This window comes from Gymnoscopelus microlampas (genome assembly GCF_963454915.1).
Source record: "Gymnoscopelus microlampas genome assembly, contig: SCAFFOLD_166, whole genome shotgun sequence".
NCBI classification, from domain to species: Eukaryota; Metazoa; Chordata; class Actinopteri; order Myctophiformes; family Myctophidae; genus Gymnoscopelus; species Gymnoscopelus microlampas.
Genome location: NW_028155762.1, coordinates 23,890 through 48,653, shown reverse-complemented (window position 1 = coordinate 48,653; position 24,764 = coordinate 23,890). Strand labels below are relative to the sequence as shown.

The window sequence follows — 24,764 nt, the reverse complement described above, 5'->3', positions numbered from 1 at the left end:
TAGGATAAGTGCTTTTCTTTGGTGAAAATAAGTGTTAAATAGCTCTACAGTATATTCCGATAGCACTCATTGCATTAGAGTGTTTGTTCAGTAACAGGAGTCTCCATGTCTCTCCAGCTCTTTATTAAACAGGAAATGCTTTTTCAGGTCAGGATAGCAAATCTATCCAAATCAGCAGAGAGAAATCAGACAGGATACAGATTAAACAAGTGAAATTGGAAGTGATGACGCAAATAAACGAGCAGACAAAATTGGAACTGGAACACTATAAAAATGAAGCTGATAAATGGGTACTCTCTCCTGATTGGCTGAAATTGTGTCACCTACCTGAACACTTATTTTCTGTTTACTAAAAAGCTGGAGAGACAGAGAGACCCCTGTTACTGAACAAACACTATAACAATGATTACTATCAGAATAATAGGGCTTTAACCTTTTAACAAAAAACATTTTGTTTTAACCAAAGAATATCACTTACCCTACCTTTTAATCTCTCGATGAATTGAATACACAGGACCTTAACCCATCGCGTGCCAATCGCGTAGATCTACGCAAACCTAAATAACAGCGCAGCGCGCCAGTCGCGTAGATCTACGCGAACCTATATAATTGCGCAGCGTGCCAGTCGCGTAGATCTACGCAAAGTGGTATTTTTTGTTTTTTTCTCTCGCAGTGACACATTTCATTGTAGCACTCTCTCGCAGTGACACATTTCATTGTAGCACTCTCTCGCAGTGACACATTTCATTGTAGCACTCTCTCGCAGTGACACATTTCATTGTAGCACTCTCTCGCAGTGACACATTTCATTGTAGCACACCCGGAAACGGAAATGAATGTCAATCGAAGATTTTCGTTCACATCCGCCACCGCTCTAAAGCTTCCGCTAAATCGCCATTATCTCCGCTGAACGCTGTTTAAAACGTTTTTTAGAAACTGCGACTACTGCTAAATGGAATGTCGCCGATTGAAAATGTCTTCTCTGGGCCACTCACACAACTACCCTGTGTGTCGACAAACAGTTGAACGCGTGATCATAAGGTATTTAGCGAGGTCTGTGGCGAGGTGAAAAAAACAAAAAAACAACAATAAACCGCTGGCAGTGGTGAGTACATTATGATATTAAACTCTGGCATGGAATGAGTTAATGGAAACAAGCCCCGAGGGCTTACCTGGGTCATCCTTTTAAGCATTCTTTTGTATAAATCTGTGCTTTTGCACACCGTTTGCAAACTGCTAAGGGACTAATTTGTATAGGGCTTCAGTTCAGATATGGTCAGGAGAAAGCTACATAAACAAGCTGGCCTTGGTGCTATAAATACGGTACGGCTCAACAACAGCAGGATAATAGCTCTGCGGCTTTTACTTTAGAACAGCAGTAAGCAAACTGTAAAACTAAATGTCAGGATTCTGGACGGCGGTTTTAACTCATTTGAACCCCTAAAACAATGTCCCCAAAGGAACTGGATTCCCTGCCGTCTTTGTTTAAACGCACTAAATGAAAACGTCCAAAGTAGAGCTGCAACAGTTTGATTATATATTTTTTATAATCATGATAAAATAATAATCTATCCCTATTTTGGGCATGTCATCGTAGGCGAAAATATTTTCAAATCCCATGGATTAACCCATTAAGCATCTGTGTCATTTTTTGATTTGACCTAAAAAGCTTTATTTTACACTTTGGCTATTCAAAAATAGCAGATCTACAAGCTCATAGCGCGGCACCGAGTGCCGCGCTATGAGCTTGTAGATCTGCTATTTTTGAGAAATCGTGAAAATGTGAAGTGTCCAAAACTGTTACTTTTCAGGATTCAAATTCCAAAATAGCAAAGGTAGCGGATCTACAAGCTCAGAACTTGTAGTATGATCGAGTAGGGTGTTGATTTACGAAAAAACACAAGTTAGAATAATTATGGAGACGAGAGGTTTCTGCCCGACATTAACAATACTGTATATACTGTAAGCTGTTGTTGGAGAATGTGGTGTGCGGCTGTGTTTGTGGGGAAACGTGGGGAGGTTTGTGGGGAGGTGGAGCTGTGTGGTGTTGGTGGACAATGTGGTCGTCTGTGGTGTTCTAGTAACCTGCTGGTAGAAACATGTGGTGTGTGGAGTTGTAGTGATTTTTTCTTTTTCTCCTTTGTACATATTATAGTGTATGTATGCCACCAAAATGTGGAATGCCCAGACACACCATCCACTATAAGGATGTGTAACACTGGTTTCTTTCAAAGCTGGCCTGTAAAAACATCTTATCAGGAGACCACAAGGGGAGGTAAACATCATTTTCCCATCTCTTTTGTACATGTAGTGTTTGTTGATGACATGTATTACTACATTTGATGATGCTCTTTTTTGCTCTTCTCTTTTTGCACTCTTTTCTTTAAATCTTTTTACGATTTCTCTCATTATTCTGTTGTCGTTATTATCCATGCTGCTGCATTGTCTGAAGGAAGCCAAACCAAAATAAGTTTTACTCTTATTTACCTGTACACTAGATGTAACAATAAAGTACAACCTTGAACCTTGAATTATTATGTACATTTTTTATGCCATGTTGATAAATTGAATACATAGGACCACAATGGAAGGACTTTTTTTTGTATATACAAGCTCATAGGGCGGCACAGAGTGCCGTGCTATGAGCTTGTAGATCTGCTATTTTTTGAAAAATCTTGAACATTTTTGCAAATCTTTTAATATATATATTTTTAAAGGCAACATTTTAAACTCAAATCTTTGCTTCTGGTGGGGGTCCCTAGAACAAAATATTTTGAGATGGGGGTCCGCGGCCAAATACATTTTGGGGGGTCCTTCACATGAAAAAAGTTTGAGAACGAAATGTAAAATGACAGTATGTGTTCCCAGATTGAATGGATTCATATCTGAAAATGTGCTGTGTGTTGTATAGTGACCTGTTGGTGGTGAAGGTGAGCATTAGAGATGCGCGGATCACGGTTTTATCCGCGGTTGCCGCAGTTAACCGCGGTTTGGGTGGATTCGGGTCAATCAAATATAATTATTAATTAATATCGGATAAACCGCGGGTGAAATATTGCGGTAAATGAATTAATGACATCTAATATATCTATCCATAAAATAGCTAAATCTCTGCATGCATGTGTCTGTGTGAGTGTGTAGAGCAGCCTCTGTGCAATGCGATCACAAAATGCATTGATTTAGCCTATGGAATGTCGGTGGCTCGGTGCGTCTTTTTTATTTTTTTTAAACCGGTGCTGCTCTGCTGCGCTGGCAGCAGTGCGCTCTGTATGTTGGATGCCGCATGTGTGTTGGATGCCTGTATGTTGGATGCCGCACTGTTCATCAGAGCAGTATGTTCAGCGCAGCACCGGTTTAAAAAAAAAGAAAAAAAGACGCACCGACATTCCATAGGCTAAATCAATTGTGATCGCATCGCATCGCACAACTAATACTAAAACTAACGGGGAATACCAGAAAATAATAATATTTTGACATACGGGAAAAACGGTTGGTGCGGATATTTAAATTGGATAATATCATTATTGCGGTTGGATAACGGGCAGATAATTAATTTGTGGATTCGGGTGACGTGAGAGGCCATCCGCACATCTCTAGTGAGCATGGAGGTGGAGCTGTGTGTTGTATAGAGACCTGTTGGTGGTGAAGGTGAGCATAGAGGTGGAGCTGTGTGTGTGTTGTGTATAGTGACCTGTTGGTGGTGAAGGTGAGCATAGAGGTGGAGCTGTGTGTGTGTTGTGTATAGAGACCTGTTGGTGGTGAAGGTGAGCATAGAGGTGGAGCTGTGTGTGTGTTGTGTATAGAGACCTGTTGGTGGTGAAGGTGAGCATAGAGGTGGAGCTGTGTGTGTGTTGTGTATAGAGACCTGTTGGTGGTGAAGGTGAGCATAGAGGTGGAGCTGTGTGTGTGTTGTGTATAGTGACCTGTTGGTGGTGAAGGTGAGCATAGAGGTGGAGCTGTGTGTGTGTTGTGTATAGAGACCTGTTGGTGGTGAAGGTGAGCATAGAGGTGGAGCTGTGTGTGTTGTGTATAGTGACCTGTTGGTGGTGAAGGTGAGCATAGAGGTGGAGCTGTGTGTGTTGTATAGAGACCTGTTGGTGGTGAAGGTGAGCATAGAGGTGGAGCTGTGTGTGTTGTGTATAGTGACCTGTTGGTGGTGAAGGTGAACATAGAGGTGGAGCTGTGTGTGTGTTGTATAGAGACCTGTTGGTGGTGAAGGTGAGCATAGAGGTGGAGCTGTGTGTGTGTTGTGTATAGAGACCTGTTGGTGGTGAAGGTGAGCATAGAGGTGGAGCTGTGTGTGTGTTGTGTATAGAGACCTGTTGGTGGTGAAGGTGAGCATAGAGGTGGAGCTGTGTGTGTGTTGTATAGAGACCTGTTGGTGGTGAAGGTGAGCATAGAGGTGGAGCTGTGTGTGTGTTGTGTATAGAGACCTGTTGGTGGTGAAGGTGAGCATAGAGAGGTGGAGCTGTGTGTGTTGTGTATAGTGACCTGTTGGTGGTGAAGGTGAGCATAGAGGTGGAGCTGTGTGTGTGTTGTGTATAGAGACCTGTTGGTGGTGAAGGTGAGCATAGAGGTGGAGCTGTGTGTGTGTTGTGTATAGAGACCTGTTGGTGGTGAAGGTGAGCATAGAGGTGGAGCTGTGTGTGTGTTGTATAGAGACCTGTTGGTGGTGAAGGTGAGCATAGAGGTGGAGCTGTGTGTGTGTTGTGTATAGAGACCTGTTGGTGGTGAAGGTGAGCATAGAGGTGGAGCTGTGTGTGTGTTGTGTGTATAGAGACCTGTTGGTGGTGAAGGTGAGCATGGAGGTGGAGCTGTGTGTTGTGTATGTATAGAGACCTGTTGGTGGTGAAGGTGAGCATAGAGGTGGAGCTGTGTGTGTTGTGTATGTATAGAGACCTGTTGGTGGTGAAGGTGAGCATAGAGGTGGAGCTGTGCAGGGCCTCTCCGCTGGCGGCGTGGAAGTGGACGGTGAAGGAGAGCACCATGCCCAGGGGGATGGCCCACAGGGTCTCTCTGGTGGAGGTGTGGAGGGCCGGGCTGGTGCTGAGGCGCACGTAGGACACCGGCACCACCTGGGGAGGGTGGAGGGGGGTAAGGGGTCATAGCAGGAGTCATAATTGGGTAAATTGGCCTATGAGGAGACCACACGGGGAGGTAAATGTAAATTCCCATCGAAAGTTCTTTTTCCTCCTTTGTACATATAGTGTTTTGTATTTGTTGATGACATGAATTATTGTGTTGAATTGAATACATAGGACCACAGTGGAAACAAGTCCCCAGGATTTTTTTTGTGTTATCCTTTTAGCCTTAAAAAGGATCCCTGGCTAATAAGTAGTATATGCCTTAATACATTATTCAGTCAACCTTTATTTAAGATTCTCGGAGAGATCATTGAGGGAGAGCCTCATTTACAATGATGCCGAGATTACACACATATATATAGCATAAGAACAACAAGAACAACGATAATGTTGACAACAAACAGTTAAGACAGTTGCATGTTGACAGCAATCAGTTAAAACAGTTAAATCTGTTTTTAGCTCTTGCACCCCATTTCCAATGTAGTTCACTACAAATGGCAAATGAAATGACTCTGACTCTCAGTTGCATACAGGTAATGCACGGTTCTTCTACAAGTTCTTAAAAACAAAACATTGCGTTTATTTTAGAAACGGTTAATCTTTTACTCAATAGGGACAACGCCCATCGCAACTACCGTATTTCTAAAATAAATAAAATATCAACACGTTTGAAATTTTAGTCATAGAGAGCAATTATAATGTATTAAGGCATATTAGGCTTATTAGCCAGGGATAAAGTCTGACTGTACCACACGCCGTTTACATTTCTGACTAAGAAAGTAATCAATCAAATCAACAAAGGTCAGTGCTATTGTTTTTCAGATTAAAACAGTCATTTGCATTATGGCTCTGTGCACTAATCGTCAGAGCCACCAGGCGTCCCATGGGCTCAACGCTGTTCTTAATGAATATGAAGCAGACCACTAGGGGCTTAAGTGGCTATAATTCATAATGGATTTTTTTTTTTGTACCTTTGGGTCCTGGGGGAACCACCAGGCCCCCCCCATGGGTCCACGCTGTTCTTAATGAATATGAAGAGACAGTGCAGTTCAGCCCGACCGATCATTAGGCTGGCTAATGGAGCTTATTGTCTCTTAACCCATTGATACCTGGAACGCATCTGTGTCACTTTAGATGTCTTTGGCTGTGCCGCGCTATGAGCTTGTATATCTGCTATTTTTGAAAAATCGTGAAAATTATTTTTTTTATATTTTTTTCAGAAAAACTGTTCGGATTTAGATTTTTTTTTTAAGCGGCCTCAGGTCTTAATGGGTTAATAGACGTTCAAACTCATTGAGATGGATGACATGGCCGTCAATATGATCCCGAAGACGTACATTTTAGAAACCACTTTTTTCGGGCTTTCATAATTCATCAAAACTGGGTCACGCCGGTAAATGAGCGAGATAGTGTGTCGACCGCATAATAGCAGCAACATCATCTCTGGCTGGGTTCCAGCTGGAGGCCTGGGTTGCATGCATCACCATGCATTTGGCCATGTTCACACTGACGTCAATCTTAGCTATTGTTGGGAAGACCCGTGTGGTGTCAAAAAATGTTGCCACCACTTATATAAAAAACATTATAGCGTTTAGCGTCGCATATTCTGTTGCCAGGTTTGGCGAGAGAAACGAACAATCCGAAAAACAAGTAATCAGGTCTATGAAAACACACACACACACACACACACACACACACACACACACACACACAGAGCACCTGGTAGAATATGACTTTTCAAGTAATTTCTTTCTTGTTTTAATACAAATAATAGTTAATTAATGAATCAATAAGGAAATGCATTATTCACAAAGGACGAATGACCGCTATGCTCATGTCACTGTACAGGGTATATGGGCATATACTAACGACATCAGGGATCTCCATATATGGGCATAAAAAGGGACACTGCTGAACAAGACAGAGAGAGATCTCCAAATGTGGGCATAAAAGAGACACAGACAGACGTGTGCAGCGCAGTGTGACGCAGGTGTGAGGGCCGCATAACGGCCCGAACTATAGACTCTAGTTTTATATCAAAACAATGCATCAATCAATGCATTCAGAACCAAAGATTCATGGAACCAGTGTTTGACAGCAAAGTTTGATTTAGTTTTAATCAGTCTTTTGAATAAGATTCTGTTAGTTTTAGTCATATTTTCGTCACCTGAAATGTTTTACTTTTATTCTAGTTATTTTTAGTGAAAATCATTTTTGGCGGCCCGTGATGGCAGGCCACTTAGCAGAATGCCGAAAAAAGCCGATCTACAAGCTCGCGACGCGTTGTGAGCTTGTAGATCAACTTTTTTCCGTCTTTGCCAATGCCATTACTATTATTATTATCCTCCTGCCTTTATTTTCATGCCGTTTTAAGGGAAGTGCTTCTGGCACAGCAGCACAGCAGCGTCTCTAAGGATCCTCAAAGGGGGGTTATTGCCCAATAATAGGCTATTATTGGGCATACTTTTGACCCCCTTTTGATAAAAAATCACACCCTGTGTGAAGGAAGCGGTGCCTTTGGGGCGGGGCTTAACTCATTTCAGTTCGTCCCTATTGGTGGTCTGAGTCCACGTACCAAATTTGTACTTGGTAGCATGCTGCAAACTGGAATGGTGGCTGTTTAAAGGCCAGCCAATGGGCAGACAGAGGGGGCGGGGCTTAAGTAATTACAGTTTGTCCCTATTGGTGGTTTTAGTCCATGTACAAAATGTGTACTCCCTAGCATGCTGTGAACTTGAGTTATGGCTGTTTAAAGGCCAGCCAATGGGAAGACAGAGGGGGCGGGGCTTCAGCAATTCATGCTCGTCCCTATTGGTGGTCTAAGTCCACAAACCAAGTTTGGACTTGGTGGCATGCTGCAAACTGGAGTTAGAGCTGTTTACAATCCCGTGCTCATCCCGTGCTTGGGGGTCCCTGGACCCCTCTTTGATAACTTCAGCAATTCATGCTCGTCCCTATTGGTGGTCTAAGTCCACATACCAAATTTGGACTTGGTGGCATGCTGCAAACTGGAGTTATAGCTGTTTAAAATCCCGTGCTCATCCCGTGCTTACACGGACATCATCCCGTGCTTACACGGACATAACATACGGGGGGGGTCCCTGGACCCCGCTTTGATAACTTCAGCAATTCATGCTCGTCCCTGTTGGTGGTCTAAGTCCACATATCAAATTAGGACTTGGTGGCATGCTGTGAACTGGAGTTATAGCTGTTTGAAATCCTGTGCTCTAAACGGGCGGACGGACATAACGTCATTGGGGGTCCCTGGACCCCTCTTTGATAAGCAGTGGCACGTGTGGCCAATGAGAGGAGAGATGGCATAGGCAATGTCCAAGTCCGTGTGTGTGTGTGTGTGTGTGTGTGTGTGCGTGTGTTTGTATGTGTTTCTTCTTTGCCGTCAAGTCAAGTGTAGAGCGGTTGGCACCGCTAAAAATAAAGGCAGGAGGATAATAATAGTAATGGGCCATTACTATGGCACTAAAACAATGAACTATTTGACTAATACCAACAAGGTCGACTACTGGTTATACTAGTCGACTAGTTGGTGAAAGCCCTACTGCATGGAACCCACCTTGACAGCGAGGATCAGAGTCTGATTGATGCCAAACGTCTCCTTTGAGGTGACCAGCAGCGAGGAGGAGCCGGTCAGAGAGCCAGAGGACAACGAGCCCTTATCGTCTACCTGAGCAACCACAGCAGCGTGCTCCGGACAGTCCAGCATCCGGTAGGCCAGCGTGCCCACGCCGTCCCTATGGAGAGACCAGAGTCAAACGTCATGTGTCGGGTACAATGAGTTGAGGACAGACAAAACAGGCCAGATATTTAATCATTTCATATTTTCAGAACAAGAAGAATTAATAGAGGAAATATCCAATCTACATGCCACACTCCCGCGGAGTCCCGCGCTCTGGCTGATACCGACAATGAACCTCTCCGACCTACTTGCTTACTACATGCTCACCATTATGCAAAATAATAAGGTGTTTTGAGCCACTAGCTACAGGACAAGGTCAGTCACCCGTTAAATTTAACTCTCAGTTACAATTGGAATTAAATTATCACTGGGGATATTACAGCACTTGGTTCTCAACCTGTGGGACATGATATTTTTTCACAGATGACAGTGAAGTGACAATTTAAAGACTTTTAAGACCTTTTTAGGACTCAAAAAAAGAGATAAAAGATGTAAAAAATACCATTACAGCATCAAAATTAATCAACAAACTATACTATAAAAACTGGTTTGCCCAAATTGTCAAATAATATAAGAAAGAGGCATTGTGAAAATAGCGGATCTACAAGCTCACAACGCCTCGCAACGCGAGGCGTTGTGAGCTTGTAGATCCGCTATTTTCACAATATTTATCTGTGGAACCGAGTCAAAATGCCTCAACTCCTCCAAGTGCTCGTCAGGGTGGGGGGTCCCCAGTTCAAATATGATTATTTTGGGGGGGGGGTCCCCGGTTCAAATATCATTATCTTTGGGGGGTCACGGCCTGAAAAGGTTGAGAACCACTGTACTACGGGTGTACTGTAGGGCGAGTTAGAACCCACCTGTTGGTTTGCAGCTTGAGGACAGAGTTGGGAGCCATCAGGATCTCATCAGCCTCCACTTGCGGGCTAAGCATCAGCAGCTTGTCATAAACCTTGATCAAAGGAGAATCCTGAATTATTCATCGGCTTTAATCTTTCCCTTGATGTTGTGGTTTTTAGTGATGATTATACAGTATGTCACCGCGGCATAATGCAATGTGAAGCCTGCACTCTTATCGGGCCACACTGCGTTAAGATATGACACATTGATGGGGTGATGCGTCACTTATGACTTGATATATTCACTGTTGACAGGCTGCACATAAATATTTTCATCCTGTTGAAGGCCAGTTGACACCGTACATACTGTTTATCACTCTCATGTTCAATGTTGATAGTCAAGACATTCATGGATATATTTACTGGTGACGACGCTGTACCTTTATACTTAAAACTCATTCAGAGTCAATCCCAGTGCAAGATGTCTAGGAGTAAGTGTAACGATTTGATTTGATTTCTATGCTTATCTATCGTCTCTGTCGGGTGGAAACCTCACAATAAAAAAAAAATAGTACCTGCGTTTCGAGCTTGCAGATCTATTTTTTTTTCTTGGCTTTTATGCCTTTATTGATCGGACAGTAGGCTGACAGGAAATGGGGAGAGAGAAATGGTGAGTGACATGCAGCAAACACCGTCGGGATCGGGAGTCGAACCCTTGTCAGGCTGGATTACCAGCCTAGGTGCCCAGACGGTTACGCCAACCGTCCAGGCCAGATCTGCTATTCTTGATGCTTTTTACGAAATGCAATTTTACGAAAAAAAACAAAGTTAAAATATGTAGATAAGAGGTTTCTGCCTGACAGCAACGCTACCTTGGTTTGGTTCTCGACTCTACTCTTCACCCGTACCTCTCCTGTGTTTCATTCTTTCCGCTGTTGCTGCTATAGCTATGACACCTGAATTTCCCCGCTGGGATCAATAAAGGTCTATCTTATCTTTCAGGCCGGGGCTTCTTTATATTCTGGCAGCGGGGAGGACCAGGGCCGATACGCAGGATTACCCATAAACCAAGACCAAGTCACAGTGCAGTCATGTCTGGAAGCAGTGTTGTGTTCTGACACAAGACTCTCAGAGAAATGTTAATCCCCCCCCACGTCCAGGTTGCTGTTTTCATGTCAAGGACCCCCAAAATGATATGTATTTGGCCACGGACCCCCATCTCAAAATATTTAGTTCCAGGGACCCCCAGAAGCAAAGATTTGAGTTACAAATGTTCGCTTCAAATAATGATATATTCAAAGATTTGCACAAAATGTTTTTTCCAAAAATAGCAGATCTACAAGCTCATAGCGCGGCACTCGGTGCCGCGCTATGAGCTTGTATATCTGCTATTTTTGAATAGCCAAAGTATAAAAGGTCAAAGCGGTTAAAATGATTGTGATGCTATATGAACACATTTTGCTGGAACCCCCGCCCCCCATGGACCCCTGGGGGTCCACGGAAACCCACTTTAAGAACCAATGCTGTACTAGTACCTGGATCTGGACCTCGTCGCTCAGCTCCCGTAGGTTCCCCTCCAGCTGACCGGCCTTGGGGTCGCTGGCTCTGAGCACCACCTTCAGCCCCGTGCGGCCTCTGGCTCTCCCAGTTACGCTCATGGCAAAGTTATGCTCCGGGTGGAGCTGCACGTTGGCCTGGAAAAGTTGAGTTAACCCATTTAGACCGGGAAAGAATGCGTGTCATTTTAGATTTCGTTGACAAAAAAAATTGCAGATCTACAAGCTCAAAATCTTTCAATATATATATATTTTTTTTTTAAAGCGATTTTTTTTTTACTCATACCTTTGCTTCTGGGGGGTCCCTAGAACAACATATTTTGAGCTGGGGGTCCGCAACCAAATAAATATCATTTCGGGGGCCCTTGACTCTGATTATAGCAACATACGTTTTTTTCCCCAGAAGCAAAGATTTGAGATAAAAATGTTTGCTTTGAAAAATAGCAGATCTACAAGCTCATACCGCAGCTCTCGGTGCCGCGCTATGAGCTTGTATATCTGCTATTTTTGAATAGTCAAAGAAATCTAAAAATGACAGATGCGTACCCGGTCTAAATGGGTTAAAAGTGGATATTACAGGGATTGCAGAAAATAGGTGCTTTATACATCAAACACCAAGGTAGAAGTGACAAGGCAGCAAAGGGGAGAAAAAAAAGCCTGGCTCACGTTGCACATAGAGCACATTTCTGTTTGCCCTAAATAAATCACTCTGATAAAAAAGGAATGGAGGGGACAGTAGCTTATCATCAGTATCTGTCATTACCAGTGGTGGAAAAAGTTACTCGAATGTTTTACTTAAGTCAAAGTATCAATACTGCAATGTAGAAGTGAAAGTCCGAAACTTTTCAAAAAACTAAAAATGCAGAGTAAAAGTACAAAAGTATTGGTATCAAAATGTACTTAAAGTACCAAAAATAAAAGTACAAAAATGTTTGAAAATAGCAGATCTACAAGCTTCAACAACGCGTCCAGATTCCTAGGTATAAAATAGGGCTAAAGTGATTAATGTATGTTTTATAATATCATTTAATGTAATAATTTATATCTGCAAAGTAACTAGTAACTATAGTTTTCAAATAATTGTAGTGGAGTAAAAGTACAATATTTGCCTCTGAGATGTAGTGGAGTAGAAGTAAAAGTATAGACAATTGGAAATACACCATATAAAGTAAAAGTAACACAAAATTGTACTTAAGTACAGTACTTGAGTTAATGTACTTCGCTACTTTACACCACTGGTCATTACCACGTACACAAAAGCGTGACTGTTCAGAGGTAGTGAGGTCCTACTGTACCTCACTGTGACGTGATTGGACGTCAAGAATGTCTCTCTTGGTGGTGGACCAATGGAAGGTGAGACCTGGGAGGGTGCTGCCAAAGGATAAGGGTGTCTGACTGTTGGTCAGACCCATCACGTACACAGGCATCTGGAAAAGGACACACACACACAAACAGGACAATGCTTCACAATTCATTTTGGTGAACAAAGGTGAACCTGTATAAAAGGACTTTCTTTGAGCGACACTAAGTGCAACCATGTATAATTAGTCAGGTGTAAGGGTATACCTTGATTGAATGCTTTAAGAGTGCAAAAAGTACAGTGGTATAGTAATACCTGAGCACCGGTCTTCATTCTGGTGATGGGGGCTCGGATCCGAATGGCTTTCAACTGAACCACCTCCACGTCTACTTCATCCTGTTGGAACATCAACAAATCAACCCATTAACCCATTAAGACCTGAGGCCGCTTCTAAAAATGTTCTAAATTCCAACATTTTTTCGGAAAAAAATATAAAAAAAATATTTTCACGATTCAAAAATAGCAGATCTACAAGCTCATAGCGCGGCACTCGGTGCCGCGCTATGAGCTTGTATATCTGCTATTTTTGAATAGCCAAAGACATCGAAAGTGACACAGATGCGTTCCAGGTATCAATGGGTTAAGACCTGAGGCCCATTCTACAAATGCCTTCTAAATCAGTGCTTCTCAAACTTTTTTGTGACAAGGACCCGCAAAATTATATGATACCAGCAAAATGAGTTAATATAGCGTTACAATCATGTTAACCACTTTAACCATCATTTTATTTTCAACTCAAATATTTGCTTCTGGAGGTCCCTGGCACAAAATACTTTTGAGATGATGGGGGTCCGCAGCCAAATGCAAGTCATTTTGGGTGGTCCTTGTCATGAAAAGGTTTGAGAACCACTGGCACCAACAAACTGACCTAAATTGGTCGACTGTTTTGAATTGTTCGACAGCAGATAACGCATCCAATTGTTTTAAGTCCATGTTTTTACCAGTTGTTGATAAACTTGCCCCTTGTAAAGTAATTAGAAGTAAAACCAGAACTGAACCCTGGATTAACTCAGTTATTTTAAAGGCTATTGAACTTAGAAATAAAAGGTTTACTATTTATAGGAAAAATAGGGACCAGCTATCATTAGATGAATTCAAAAAATGCAGGAACACGGTAAACCGATTAGTAAGGAAAGCAAAAACAGATTTTTTTAATAACAAAATAACAGAAAACAAAAAGAACCCCAAAGAGTTATGGAGATCATTAAACCAGCTTGGATGCAAAAACAAACCTAAGACAAAAACACATAACCTAAATCTGGACATTGGAGGAAAAATCATACATGACAAAGCCGAAGTAGCAAACAGTCTAAATATATTTTTCACAAACATAGCCGAAAATCTGGTACAAAAACTACCTCGCCACTCAGGGTTATATGGGGAAATTCATGTCACATCATTCTATCAACGACAGGGCGTTCAGGAAGATGCTTTTTCCTTGAAAGAGGTATCAAATGAAAACGTTCTACGCAAACTTAGAGCCCTAAACCCATCCAAGGCCACTGGACATGACAACATCCCATCCAGATTTTTAAGAGACTCAGCCGAAATTATCTCTCCCTCAATAACTCATATAATAAACTTATCCATAAAGCAAGGTACTTTTCCTCAAGTCTTTAAAGTAGCTAGAGTAACCCCTCTTTATAAAAAGGGAAACAAGCTTGACCCAAGTAATTACCGCCCTGTTTCCATACTCTGTTCTATTTCCAAGATAATGGAAAGGGTTATACATGAACAAATAGAGAGTTATTTATCATCCAATAACCTATTATTTCAATTTCAATCCGGTTTTAGAACATCTCATTCGACAGACACATGCCTGTTGTATCTGACCGACTTTATTAGGAAAGAGGTTGATGAAGGAAGATTTTGCGGTATGGTTATGCTGGATCTACAGAAGGCTTTCGACACAGTGCACCATGAAATACTTTTACAAAAACTCAGGGCTATAGGTTTTGATAGTGCTTCTGTTCAATGGGTAAGATCATATTTAGAGGGCAGAGAACAAATGGTGGACATAAATGGCACCATGTCCTCACTTCTACCACTAAAATGTGGGGTCCCACAAGGGAGCATACTAGGGCCACTCCTTTTTTTAATATATATTAATGACATGAAATCAGCTTGTGACTGCAATTTGTTTTTGTTTGCCGATGATGCAGCACTCTTGGTCTCAAATAAGGAAAAATCAGTGGTAGAAACATTGCTTAGCAGTGAACTTAAAAAAATTAGCATCTGGTTAGCAGATAATAAATTGTCTCTGCATCTTGGGAAAACAGAGTCAATTCTTTTTGGGTCAAAAGTAAAATTAAAGCGGTACCCTGGCTTCAAAGTGGTGGTAAATGACACTGAAATCCTGGCCAAAAAAGACGTTACTTATTTAGGTTGTATTCTGGATAATAAACTATCTGGAGAAGGTATGGCTTTAAGAGTTATCTCCAAGGTCAACCAAAGGGTAAAGTTTTTGGCCAGAGTATCAACATACATAAATGAAGGAGCAATGAAAGTTTTGGCAGCAGCACTCATACAGTGTCATTTTGATTATGCATGTACATCATGGTACAATGGTATCTCTATGATTTTAAAAAATAAATTGCAGACCTCCCAAAATAAATTAGTTAGGTTGATTCACAAGCTCCACCCCAGAACTCATCTCCTCCCGACTCACTTTAACAGCCTAGGTTGGCTTAGAGTAAAACAGAGAGTGTCGTTCTTGAAAATGTGTATGGTTCACAGGATTGTTGAAGATAAGGCACCCAAGTATTTATGCAAATATTTTTCAAAGGTCCGTGATGTGCATAGATACTCCACTAGGGGTAGCGCCACAAATTTTGTCCCATGCAAAGTTAAAAGCAAAATTGGAAAGGCTTCTTTTTTGTATTCTGCAGCTATGACATGGAATAGTTTGCCTAAAGTTACAAAAATGATTCGATCTACTGCCAGTTTTAAGTCTTCCCTCAAGAGTTTTCTAAATACCACATGGAACTGATTCTTCTCTCTTCAAACTAAATGTATGAATTTTGTTGTTTTATTTGTATTTCTATTTCACAGTACTTCTTGTTTTGTTTTTTGTTTTTCACTGTACATGGGACCACAATGGAAATAAGCCTCTGTGCTTTCTTGTGACATCCTTTTGACTCAGATGTGCATCTTTGTTTTGTACATATGCTTGTTGTCAATAAATAAATCAATCAATCAATCAAACCTGAGAGATGACCACCAGCTTCCCGGTCTCAGAGTCCACCGCTCGGACCACCCCGGTCACTGTGACGTTGCCCACGGCCACGCCCCTGACATGGCCCACGCCGTTGACAGACGCTATCTCCTCATTGGCCACGATGGAGAAGAGGATGTTGGACTGAGGCTGGGGCCCACCCTCAGATGTGATCTAAAAAAAAAAAGGCAGATTGATGAGATTAGGGCTGCAACAATCAATAATTATCTTAGCGATTATTCAATCCAATAATTCTTAGATTAATCGGGAAGCCTAGACTTAATTTAAAAAAAAATATATATATATATGACTAGGGATGTAACGATTTATCGTAAATCGAATAAAATCGATTCAAAATGGTGCCAATTTAAATCGATTTAATAGAAAATGTATTGCGATGCAAAAAGCAGAGGGCGCGTAAAAAGAGAGAAGAAAATACAGGATATATTTTTTTAAAGGTAGGGTAAGTGATTTGCAATTATTCAAATAATTGCAAAATTGGTATATGTTCTGATAGTGCTCGTTACTATAGAGTGTCCTGTCCATATAAGGTGTCTCCATGTCTCTCCAGCTCTTTATAAAACAGAAAATGCATTTTCGTTTCAGTTTCAGTTTCATTTCCAATTTTATCCAATCAGGATAGAGAGCTCAATCAGGATATAGATTAAACAAGTGAAATTGGAAGTGATGACACTGGAAAACTATAAAAATGAAGCTTAAAAATTGGTACTTTCTCCTGATTGGCTGAGATTTTGACACCTACCGAAAAATGTATATTCTGTTTATTAAAGAGCTGGAGAGACGGGGAGACTCCTGTTACTGAACAAACACTCTATAGCAATGATTACTATCAGAATATAGTGCTTTAACCTTTTAATAAAACACTTTTTGTTTTAACCCAAAAATATCACTTACCCTACCTTTAAATTGATTAAAAAAAAGTTTTCAATCATTTGCTTTGCTACTGTATTGAAAAGAGGATAAGAGATAACACAGTATCGTAACATTTAAAAAAGAAGAAAATACTGGATATAATTTTAAAAAAGTTTTTTGTCTGGAAAAAACATTTTGTGTTTAAAAATCTTGAAGAATCGTGTTGTGAATCTAGTATCGTGATTTGAATCGTATTTGGAGAGAATCATTACATGTCTAGAAATGACAGAAAGGTCAGAATGAGTTTAGCACGAGCCGCCTAGTGCACTCTGATGGTTTATTCATCATCATAAATGAGCTATTCAAAAATAGCCGATCTACAAGCTCATTGTAGTTCATCTATTTCCAAAAGAATGTTGACAAAATCTATTCAGATGGGGGTTCGGATCAATTTGGGGATCCTTAACAAGAGAACGTTTGAGAAGTGATATCTTAACTGGAGCGTGATGTGCCATGTGGCATTTCAAATCGTCCCCCATTGCCAGACACTGTCTCCCTGGCAGAGGCCTCAGCCTCTTCAGTGGAGTGGGGCAGAGACCAGCTGTTTCCTGGGGAATCCAATACATACCTGCATCATTGCTCCAATTAACAAAGTAATTTTCCTGGGGATGAGTTTGAAGGGTGGAAACACCTGGAAAGGAAACCAAAAATGAATCTCTCTGTGAGAATTTGTTTTCTAATGTATACACCGGCAGGTATATCTCTAGTATAAAAGCTGACGTAAGATTCAAACTCTCTAAGTATTAGAGTGGTATTTCACTATAAAACACATTTTAAGGGTACATGTATAACGTTAGAAAATAACTTGCCTACTTTTTTCATTTACTTTTATTTATTTTCTATCTTCTCTCTCACCAAGTGGCCTTCAGCATAATTTTGTCAAATGAAAAAATTAATTGAAAAATGCCCTCATGCATTAGAACAATATCAGTCACCAGAACCAGAGACGTGTTTTAAATGAGTCTAATTTGACAGGGCTTACAATAATAATATGAGGGTCTGATCAAATGAATATCAAATATCTAATCATTGAACCAAGAAACTTGAAAAAAAAATATGAAAAAACACATTTCTGGGGCACACACAAAAAGCCAAAGTAAAATGAACCCAGAAGGGGTTTTAAGTGAAATACCCAATTAAAGCTTATGAAAATGTTATACCTCTATTTGTTGAGGGGCAGATGTGATCTTCTTTCCGTTTTTATCCACAACAACAGCCGACACGGTGGTCTGGCCAATAGAGAGACCTTTCACCAGGAAGATGGACGTGTCTTTCTCTGCATGCTCGGCTACAGCACTGCACAGGAGGAGGCATGGAATACACATAAATAAACAGCCGGCATATTCATATAAACCACCATGCATATTCATAAACCACCTGCATATCGTCACTGTTGGCTGGAAGCCAGAACGTCCAAAACGGTTACTTTACAGGAAATGAATAAAAGAACTTGCATTCCAATCGATCTAATGCAGTTATTATTTAGTCAAAAGCTCTTGTTAATACTTTTCATTGGTTAAATATTTATAAAACCCACAGACAGAATTAACCACTTTCACTTTTCTTTTTTTTACAAAAGAATCAAACGTTGCCGATTTACAAGCTTGTAGATCAGCTATTTTCGCTATGTTTGCGCAACACAATCGTATGAAGGAGGGGGGCATTCATTTCATTTTAACATACTGACATACAGTATGGAGATACAAGGTTTCTGCCCGACAGTGACGATATTCAGAAATCCACATAAACACCCTGCATAGTATTCAGAAGTCCGGAAAACAAGCTGTGTAATGCTTCATTTACAGTTCCGTCAAGCAACACTGAGTGCCGTGCTACGAGCTTGTAGATCTGCTATTTTTTTGAAAAAGTTTGAAAATTTGTGCAAATCTTTGAATATATATATTTTAGCTCAGATCTTTGCTTCTGTGGATTCTACAAATGTCTTCTAAATCCTAACAGTTTGTTTAAAAAAAAAAACTTATGTTGCTATAATAACAGTGGTTCTTAAACTTGTTCATGTCAATAGAGACACAGAGACACACAAAGAGAGAGAGAGAGAGAGAGCGAGAGCGCAAGAGCGACAGCGAGAGGCTATATTTAAAGATTTGCACACATTTTCACAATTTCTTTTCAAAAATAGCAGATGTACAAGCTCATAGCCCAAATAAATCTTAAAATGACACAGATGCGTTCCCGGTCTTAATGTGGTTAAGTGGTCAACGTGTTCCTCCACGTCACCACCAGACTTACTGCAGGGAGACGACCCCAGAGGCTGCCTTGAGTTTCAGGTTCATAACGTGGAAGTATCTGGCAGGGAAGGGCTTCCTGTTGTCGTCCAGGACTCTGACGTGAGCTCTCACCGATTTACCTATCTCCACCTGAAATTAACCAGGAATCATCATGGCAATCACCACCAGGGTAAATGATCATCTCAGAAATAAAGAGTCCACACCCACTGTCCACAGCCCTCCTCTGAGACACAGAATGAGTAGACAAAAACTGTACCATATTATAATGAGCATTAGTGAGGGCCAAGTATTTGAAGATAGGAGCTGGGAGCTAAGACACAGTGTGCAGATCTCAAGCAGAGCCATTGAGAACTTGTTATTAACAATTTAAATAGAAAGATAAGAAAAGAAGCTCCACTGGAATGCAAATGAAGACAATGCACTTAAGGGAAAACTTCCACTGAGTTTCCATCCCATGGTTCTGATGCAAGGAGATTAATAATAGTGTGGCAAAAGAAATACCCTACAGTAAGTCTACAGTGTACATTCCTCTGTGAAACATTTCACATCACGAAACGATGACGACAATGTTTCACGTCATCCGGCGCACACATTTGTTTGTTTTTTCACATCAGATCAATGGCATTTAAACTATTGTTGCAAATATTCAGTGGCGATAAAGTGATGTAATCATTTTTTCCAAACAAGGTCGATTTTTCACAGAGAATAAAAGCATCAATCTGTAATGAATAAGGCAACAACTACATGAATAGCTTTTTTTGATTCGGGAATACCCATCACAACCTTAAAGGGCAAGACCACTTTGGTAGAGGTTTGGGTTGTGTAGTTACCTTGCCATGATGTAACTCCAAAGGTGGACAAGAAATCAAAAATAATTGCTCCATTGATTAGAAATTGATAATTCAAAATATGCTCCTCATTGACTTACACTGTACGGTGAAACGGCTCTCAAAGTCACTATTTTAGCACATAAATGAACACAAACAAAGTTGATTCAGACAATATAGAACATCACCAAACCCAGTACTGTTTTTTTTTAAATAAAAATGTTAACTTCCCGTTGATTTTGCTATTTTATTAAGAAGAAAACCTGGACTGGATTCACGGATCCGGATCTTCAAATAGAAAAATCTGCAGGAAGTTAATATTTGTATTAAAAAAGAAACAGTACTGGGTTTGGTGATGTTCTATATTGTCTGAATCAGCTTTGTTCGTGTTCATTTACGTGCTTAAATAGTGACTTTGAGAGCTGTTTTACTGTACAATGTAAGTCAATGAGGAGCAAATTTTGAATTATCAATTTCTAATCAATGGAGCAATTATTTTTGATTTCTTGTCCACCTTTGGAGTTACATCATGGCAAGGTAACTACACAACCCAAACATCTACCAAAGTGGTCTTGCCCTTTAAGGTTGAAAATCTGCAGTTTTCCTTAACTCATTCACTATAAAGGACGTAATTGATGTGGTTTTGTCTTTTTGGGTGGTTGGGGCGGGGGGGGGGGGGCGCCACCGAAGAAGAGTACAACCACAAATCACGTGACCATAAAAGAAAAAAGTTGTCCTCCTTTCATGTTAAAGGATTCACAAAAGTCAAATTTTCTCGTCTTTCTGCAGTTTTTCAAAAAACAAGCCACATTCAAACGGCCATAGCTCTGGAATGGAGGATCGCGGCCGGCCAATTTATTTTTCTCTGATTCTACCGGACCCCCATGCGTGTAATGAGCCGATCTCCGTGAGGAAGGAGGTCACAGAGAATATTCCATGATTTTTCAAAGGTACAGTAAAATCGCCGTTTTCGCTGGCATGGGGACGGTAGACGGATGAATTCATTCATTCATTCCGTGGCAGTGAATGAGTTAAGGTTGAAAATCTGCAGTTTTCCTTACAAAAAAATCCATGTAATGTCCGAGAACATTAATTTGATTAGGTTCAATCCTGGGGAAGTTAATAATAATAATAATGGAAGGTGAAATCAAGCTTGAGGAATCCTCAAGCCACATGGCCACAAAGGTTAAGTACTTTACAAAGCCAATCAGGCGTGGGAGAGGAAATCAAGTGACTGATAACAGACGGGAACCAAGCGTTTAACCATCAAGCTGACCTTGTCCACCACTCGGACGTACACCTCCAGGATGCCGGACACGTGCACGGCGGCCTGGGCCGGAGCGGGGAAGGCCAGGCACAGGTCATGAACCATCACCATCACCAGGCCTGGATGGAGCGGAGTGACCTGGAGTGGACACGTCAACACAGTGGACACATCAATACAGTGGACACATAGACACAGTGGACACATCAACACAGTGGACACATCAACACAGTGGACACATCAACACAGTGGACACATCAACACAGTGGACACATCAATACAGTGGACACATCAACACAGTGGACACATCAACACAGTGGACACATCAACACAGTGGACACATCAATACAGTGGACACATCAACACAGTGGACACATCAACACAGTGGACACATCAATACAGTGGACACATCAACACAGTGGACACATCAATACAGTGGACACATCAACACAGTGGACACATCAACACAGTGGACACATCAATACAGTGGACACATCAACACAGTGGACACATCAACACAGTGGACACATCAATACAGTGGACACATCAACACAGTGGACACATCAATACAGTGGACACATCAACACAGTGGACACATCAACACAGTGGACACATCAATACAGTGGACACATCAACACAGTGGACACATCAATACAGTGGACACATCAACACAGTGGACACATCAACACAGTGGACACATCAATACAGTGGACACATCAACACAGTGGACACATCAACACAGTGGACACATCAATACAGTGGACACATCAACACAGTGGACACATCAACACAGTGGACACATCAACACAGTGGACACATCAACACAGTGGACACATCAACACAGAGGACAAATGGACACAGTAGATACATCGACATAGTGGACAGGAATATATAATATTGTTGCTGTAGGGCGCAAACTTTTTGTTTTACTTTTCATGTTTTTTTTTCGTGAATTAACGCCCTACGTGATTATACTACAGTGTCACACAAAAGCATCAAAGGTAGAAGATCCACAAGTTCGATACGTGGCACGAAGCGACACGTTTTGAGCTTGTGGATCTGCTACTTTTGATAGTTTTGAATTTGAATCCTGAACAGTAAAGGTTGTTACACACCGGGGCGTTTTTTTCGGGCGAATAATGCGTTTTTTTTTTAAACCTTATAAAGTCAATGGCTCCGTACATGGAGCGAAAAAGCGAAGCGAAAAAGCGTCTTTTAATTATTCGGAACGAGTCCGAATTTTGCGTATATTCGCTATATTCGCCGGTTTCGCCCGGTGTGTAAGGACCTTAACAGTTTTGGACATATGAGGTTTCCACCCGACAGACGATATCTATAATAATGTAGCTAGGAGCATGGCCTCACAAGGCTTTAAAAACCAGTAGAATGTTAAAAATCGATCCTAAAACCGATCAGCAGCCAGTGGAGGACATGATGTATGGTCTATTGTTGTTTTGCAGTTACAGTGTACAAGCAAAATAGACAAGGAGGTAGACCTTAGAAACATGTATTGATTTCTGCCTGAGGGAGAGATGTTGACTCGAAACACCTCGTCTGAGTCGTCAGGTTTTTAGCCCATTCAATCCATTTTAGATGTATTTGGCTATTCAAAAATAGCAGATCTACAAGCTCATAGCACGGCTATGAGCTTGTAGATCTGCCATCTTTGAAAAATCGTGAACATTTTTAACTGTCAAATGTCTCAAAAAATGTCTTAATTTTTCTGGAAAACTTATGTTGCTATATCAGTAGTGTTCAAACTTTTTGTAGATCTAAGCCCTTTTTCGTGTTCATGTGTGCCTAGAGAAGTGTTGTAAAAGGATGCGTATGTGAATATATATACACACACACGCGTGAAGCTAAAAGATGAAAACCTTCACAAGAAGGGACCGCACACTCCTCTGGTATGATTTTGCTTCTTTATTTGCACAACGCGTTTTGCTTCCTCTTCCTCCTACATAAATGGTATACCATTTATGTAGGAGGAAGAGGAACCTTCTTGTGAAGGTTTTCATCTTTTAGCGTCATAAATAGCTATCTATATATCTATATAGATATCTAGATAGAGATAGAGATAGAGATACTGTGTGTGTGTGTATATATATATATATACACACACACACACACACACACACACACACACACACACACACACACACACACACACACACACACACACACACACAGGTATATATATATATTTTTGCATTGTACAGTGGTCTCCTTCCTTGTCTATTTTGCTTTGGATCGTTGCCTCGTTTGGGAACCCTAGGACTCTCCCCACTTTTTTTGTGTGGTTCGGTTTACAGTATATACACACACACACACACACACAGGACAGGACATAAAAGAGCTTTTTGTTCCTCCTCACCTGGGCTTTTAAAGTGGCCTCTTGAAACTCAACCTCCACCAGGCCTCCCACGCTGGCGTTGACAAAGAAGTGTCCTGAACCCTCTCGCAGGGACAGGTCTGCCTGCAAGACCAAACGTGTTGGAGATACAACATGAAAATGGTTAGACACAGGCAGGCTTAACGTTTGTCAGAACCCCACCCACCCCCACACACACACTTTTGTAAATCTACGTGTATACTTGTGAGGACATTAACAATTTAGTATGGCAATTTTATGATTGCCATTACAATCTTTTGCCATTTCTAACTGTAAGCCTAACGCCATTTTCAATGTGCTAAGTATAAATCGCGCAACCCAACCCCTGAACTTAAAGAGATCGTTCACCTATCAATTAGTCACCCCATGGAGACTTGAATTCATGGATATTTTTTTGTTTTTGTCGCATTCCTAAGCCAATAAATGTGATGACCAGCGGACCGGTAGGCTGCCGGTCATCAAATTATTGGCTTAGGAATGCAACAAAACCTAAAAAATATCCATGAATTCAAGTCTCCATGGGGTGACTAATCGATAGGAATTTTGGGGGTGAACTATCCCTTTAACCTCCAAAAGCCTAATCGTAACCCTAACCTGAATGTTTTACGCTAACAATCTGTTTTAACCATAAAACAACCCTGGTCCTCACAAGAGACAATTCCTACAATAGGGACATTTGGACCTCACAAGTATAGTACAAGTACACACACACCCACCCCCCAAACACAAGCACTTGATGACCAGAATAACATGAATCCACTGGTGGCATCAAAAGGTGACCCCTGCCCGCGGTCGCACTTTATAATCCTCTTACGCAGGTCACTAGCGGTTATTTTCCGCACCACCCCCACCAGACACTGACTGACTGAATGCTACTACATCACACAGGATTAGAGAGAGAGAGAGAGAGAGAGAGAGAGAGGCCTGTAGAGAGACCTCCTGGAGAGGATAACTTTTGAGAGTGTGTAGCAGTTAAACCACTTTAAACCCTCTAGAGTAGATGTAGTAAATTGGACCCAAGTTGGACTCTGTACTCGGACCTACACCAAGTTTCTCCGACAAAAATTGGCCTATCGGCTATTTTTGGCTAATGCTACCCACAGAATATGGATGCTGGGGTTCAAGTTTAACCCATTGAATTCAGGAACGCATGTCTGTCATTTTAGATTTCTTTGGCTATTCAAAAAGATCTACAAGCTCATAGCGCGGCACCCAGTGCCCCGCTATGAGTAGATCTGCTATTTTTGAAAAGACGTGAAACTTTGTGCAAATCTTTGAATCTCTATTTTTCAAAGCATTTGTAATTATATTTTGTTCCAGGGACCTCCCAGAGGCAAAGATTTGAGTAAATGTTG

At 41.2% G+C, this 24,764-nt stretch overlaps 1 protein-coding gene across 1 annotated transcript in view; it reads right to left on the bottom strand.

The window, feature by feature from the left end:
* The window catches only part of LOC311041275 (nuclear pore membrane glycoprotein 210-like), a gene marked incomplete at both ends in the record, with an annotated part of 51,884 nt that overhangs the window by 4,626 nt on the left and 22,494 nt on the right, over positions 1–24,764 (bottom strand). The window contains 12 exons of the mRNA XM_084086180.1: positions 4,900–5,075; positions 8,656–8,833; positions 9,639–9,730; positions 11,153–11,311; positions 12,469–12,600; positions 12,789–12,869; positions 15,739–15,921; positions 17,249–17,311; positions 17,841–17,976; positions 18,931–19,058; positions 21,033–21,161; positions 23,392–23,493. Coding sequence (XP_083942306.1) covers positions 4,900–5,075; positions 8,656–8,833; positions 9,639–9,730; positions 11,153–11,311; positions 12,469–12,600; positions 12,789–12,869; positions 15,739–15,921; positions 17,249–17,311; positions 17,841–17,976; positions 18,931–19,058; positions 21,033–21,161; positions 23,392–23,493 — 1,559 coding nt within the window. The remainder of the gene's footprint in view (positions 1–4,899; positions 5,076–8,655; positions 8,834–9,638; positions 9,731–11,152; positions 11,312–12,468; positions 12,601–12,788; positions 12,870–15,738; positions 15,922–17,248; positions 17,312–17,840; positions 17,977–18,930; positions 19,059–21,032; positions 21,162–23,391; positions 23,494–24,764) is intronic.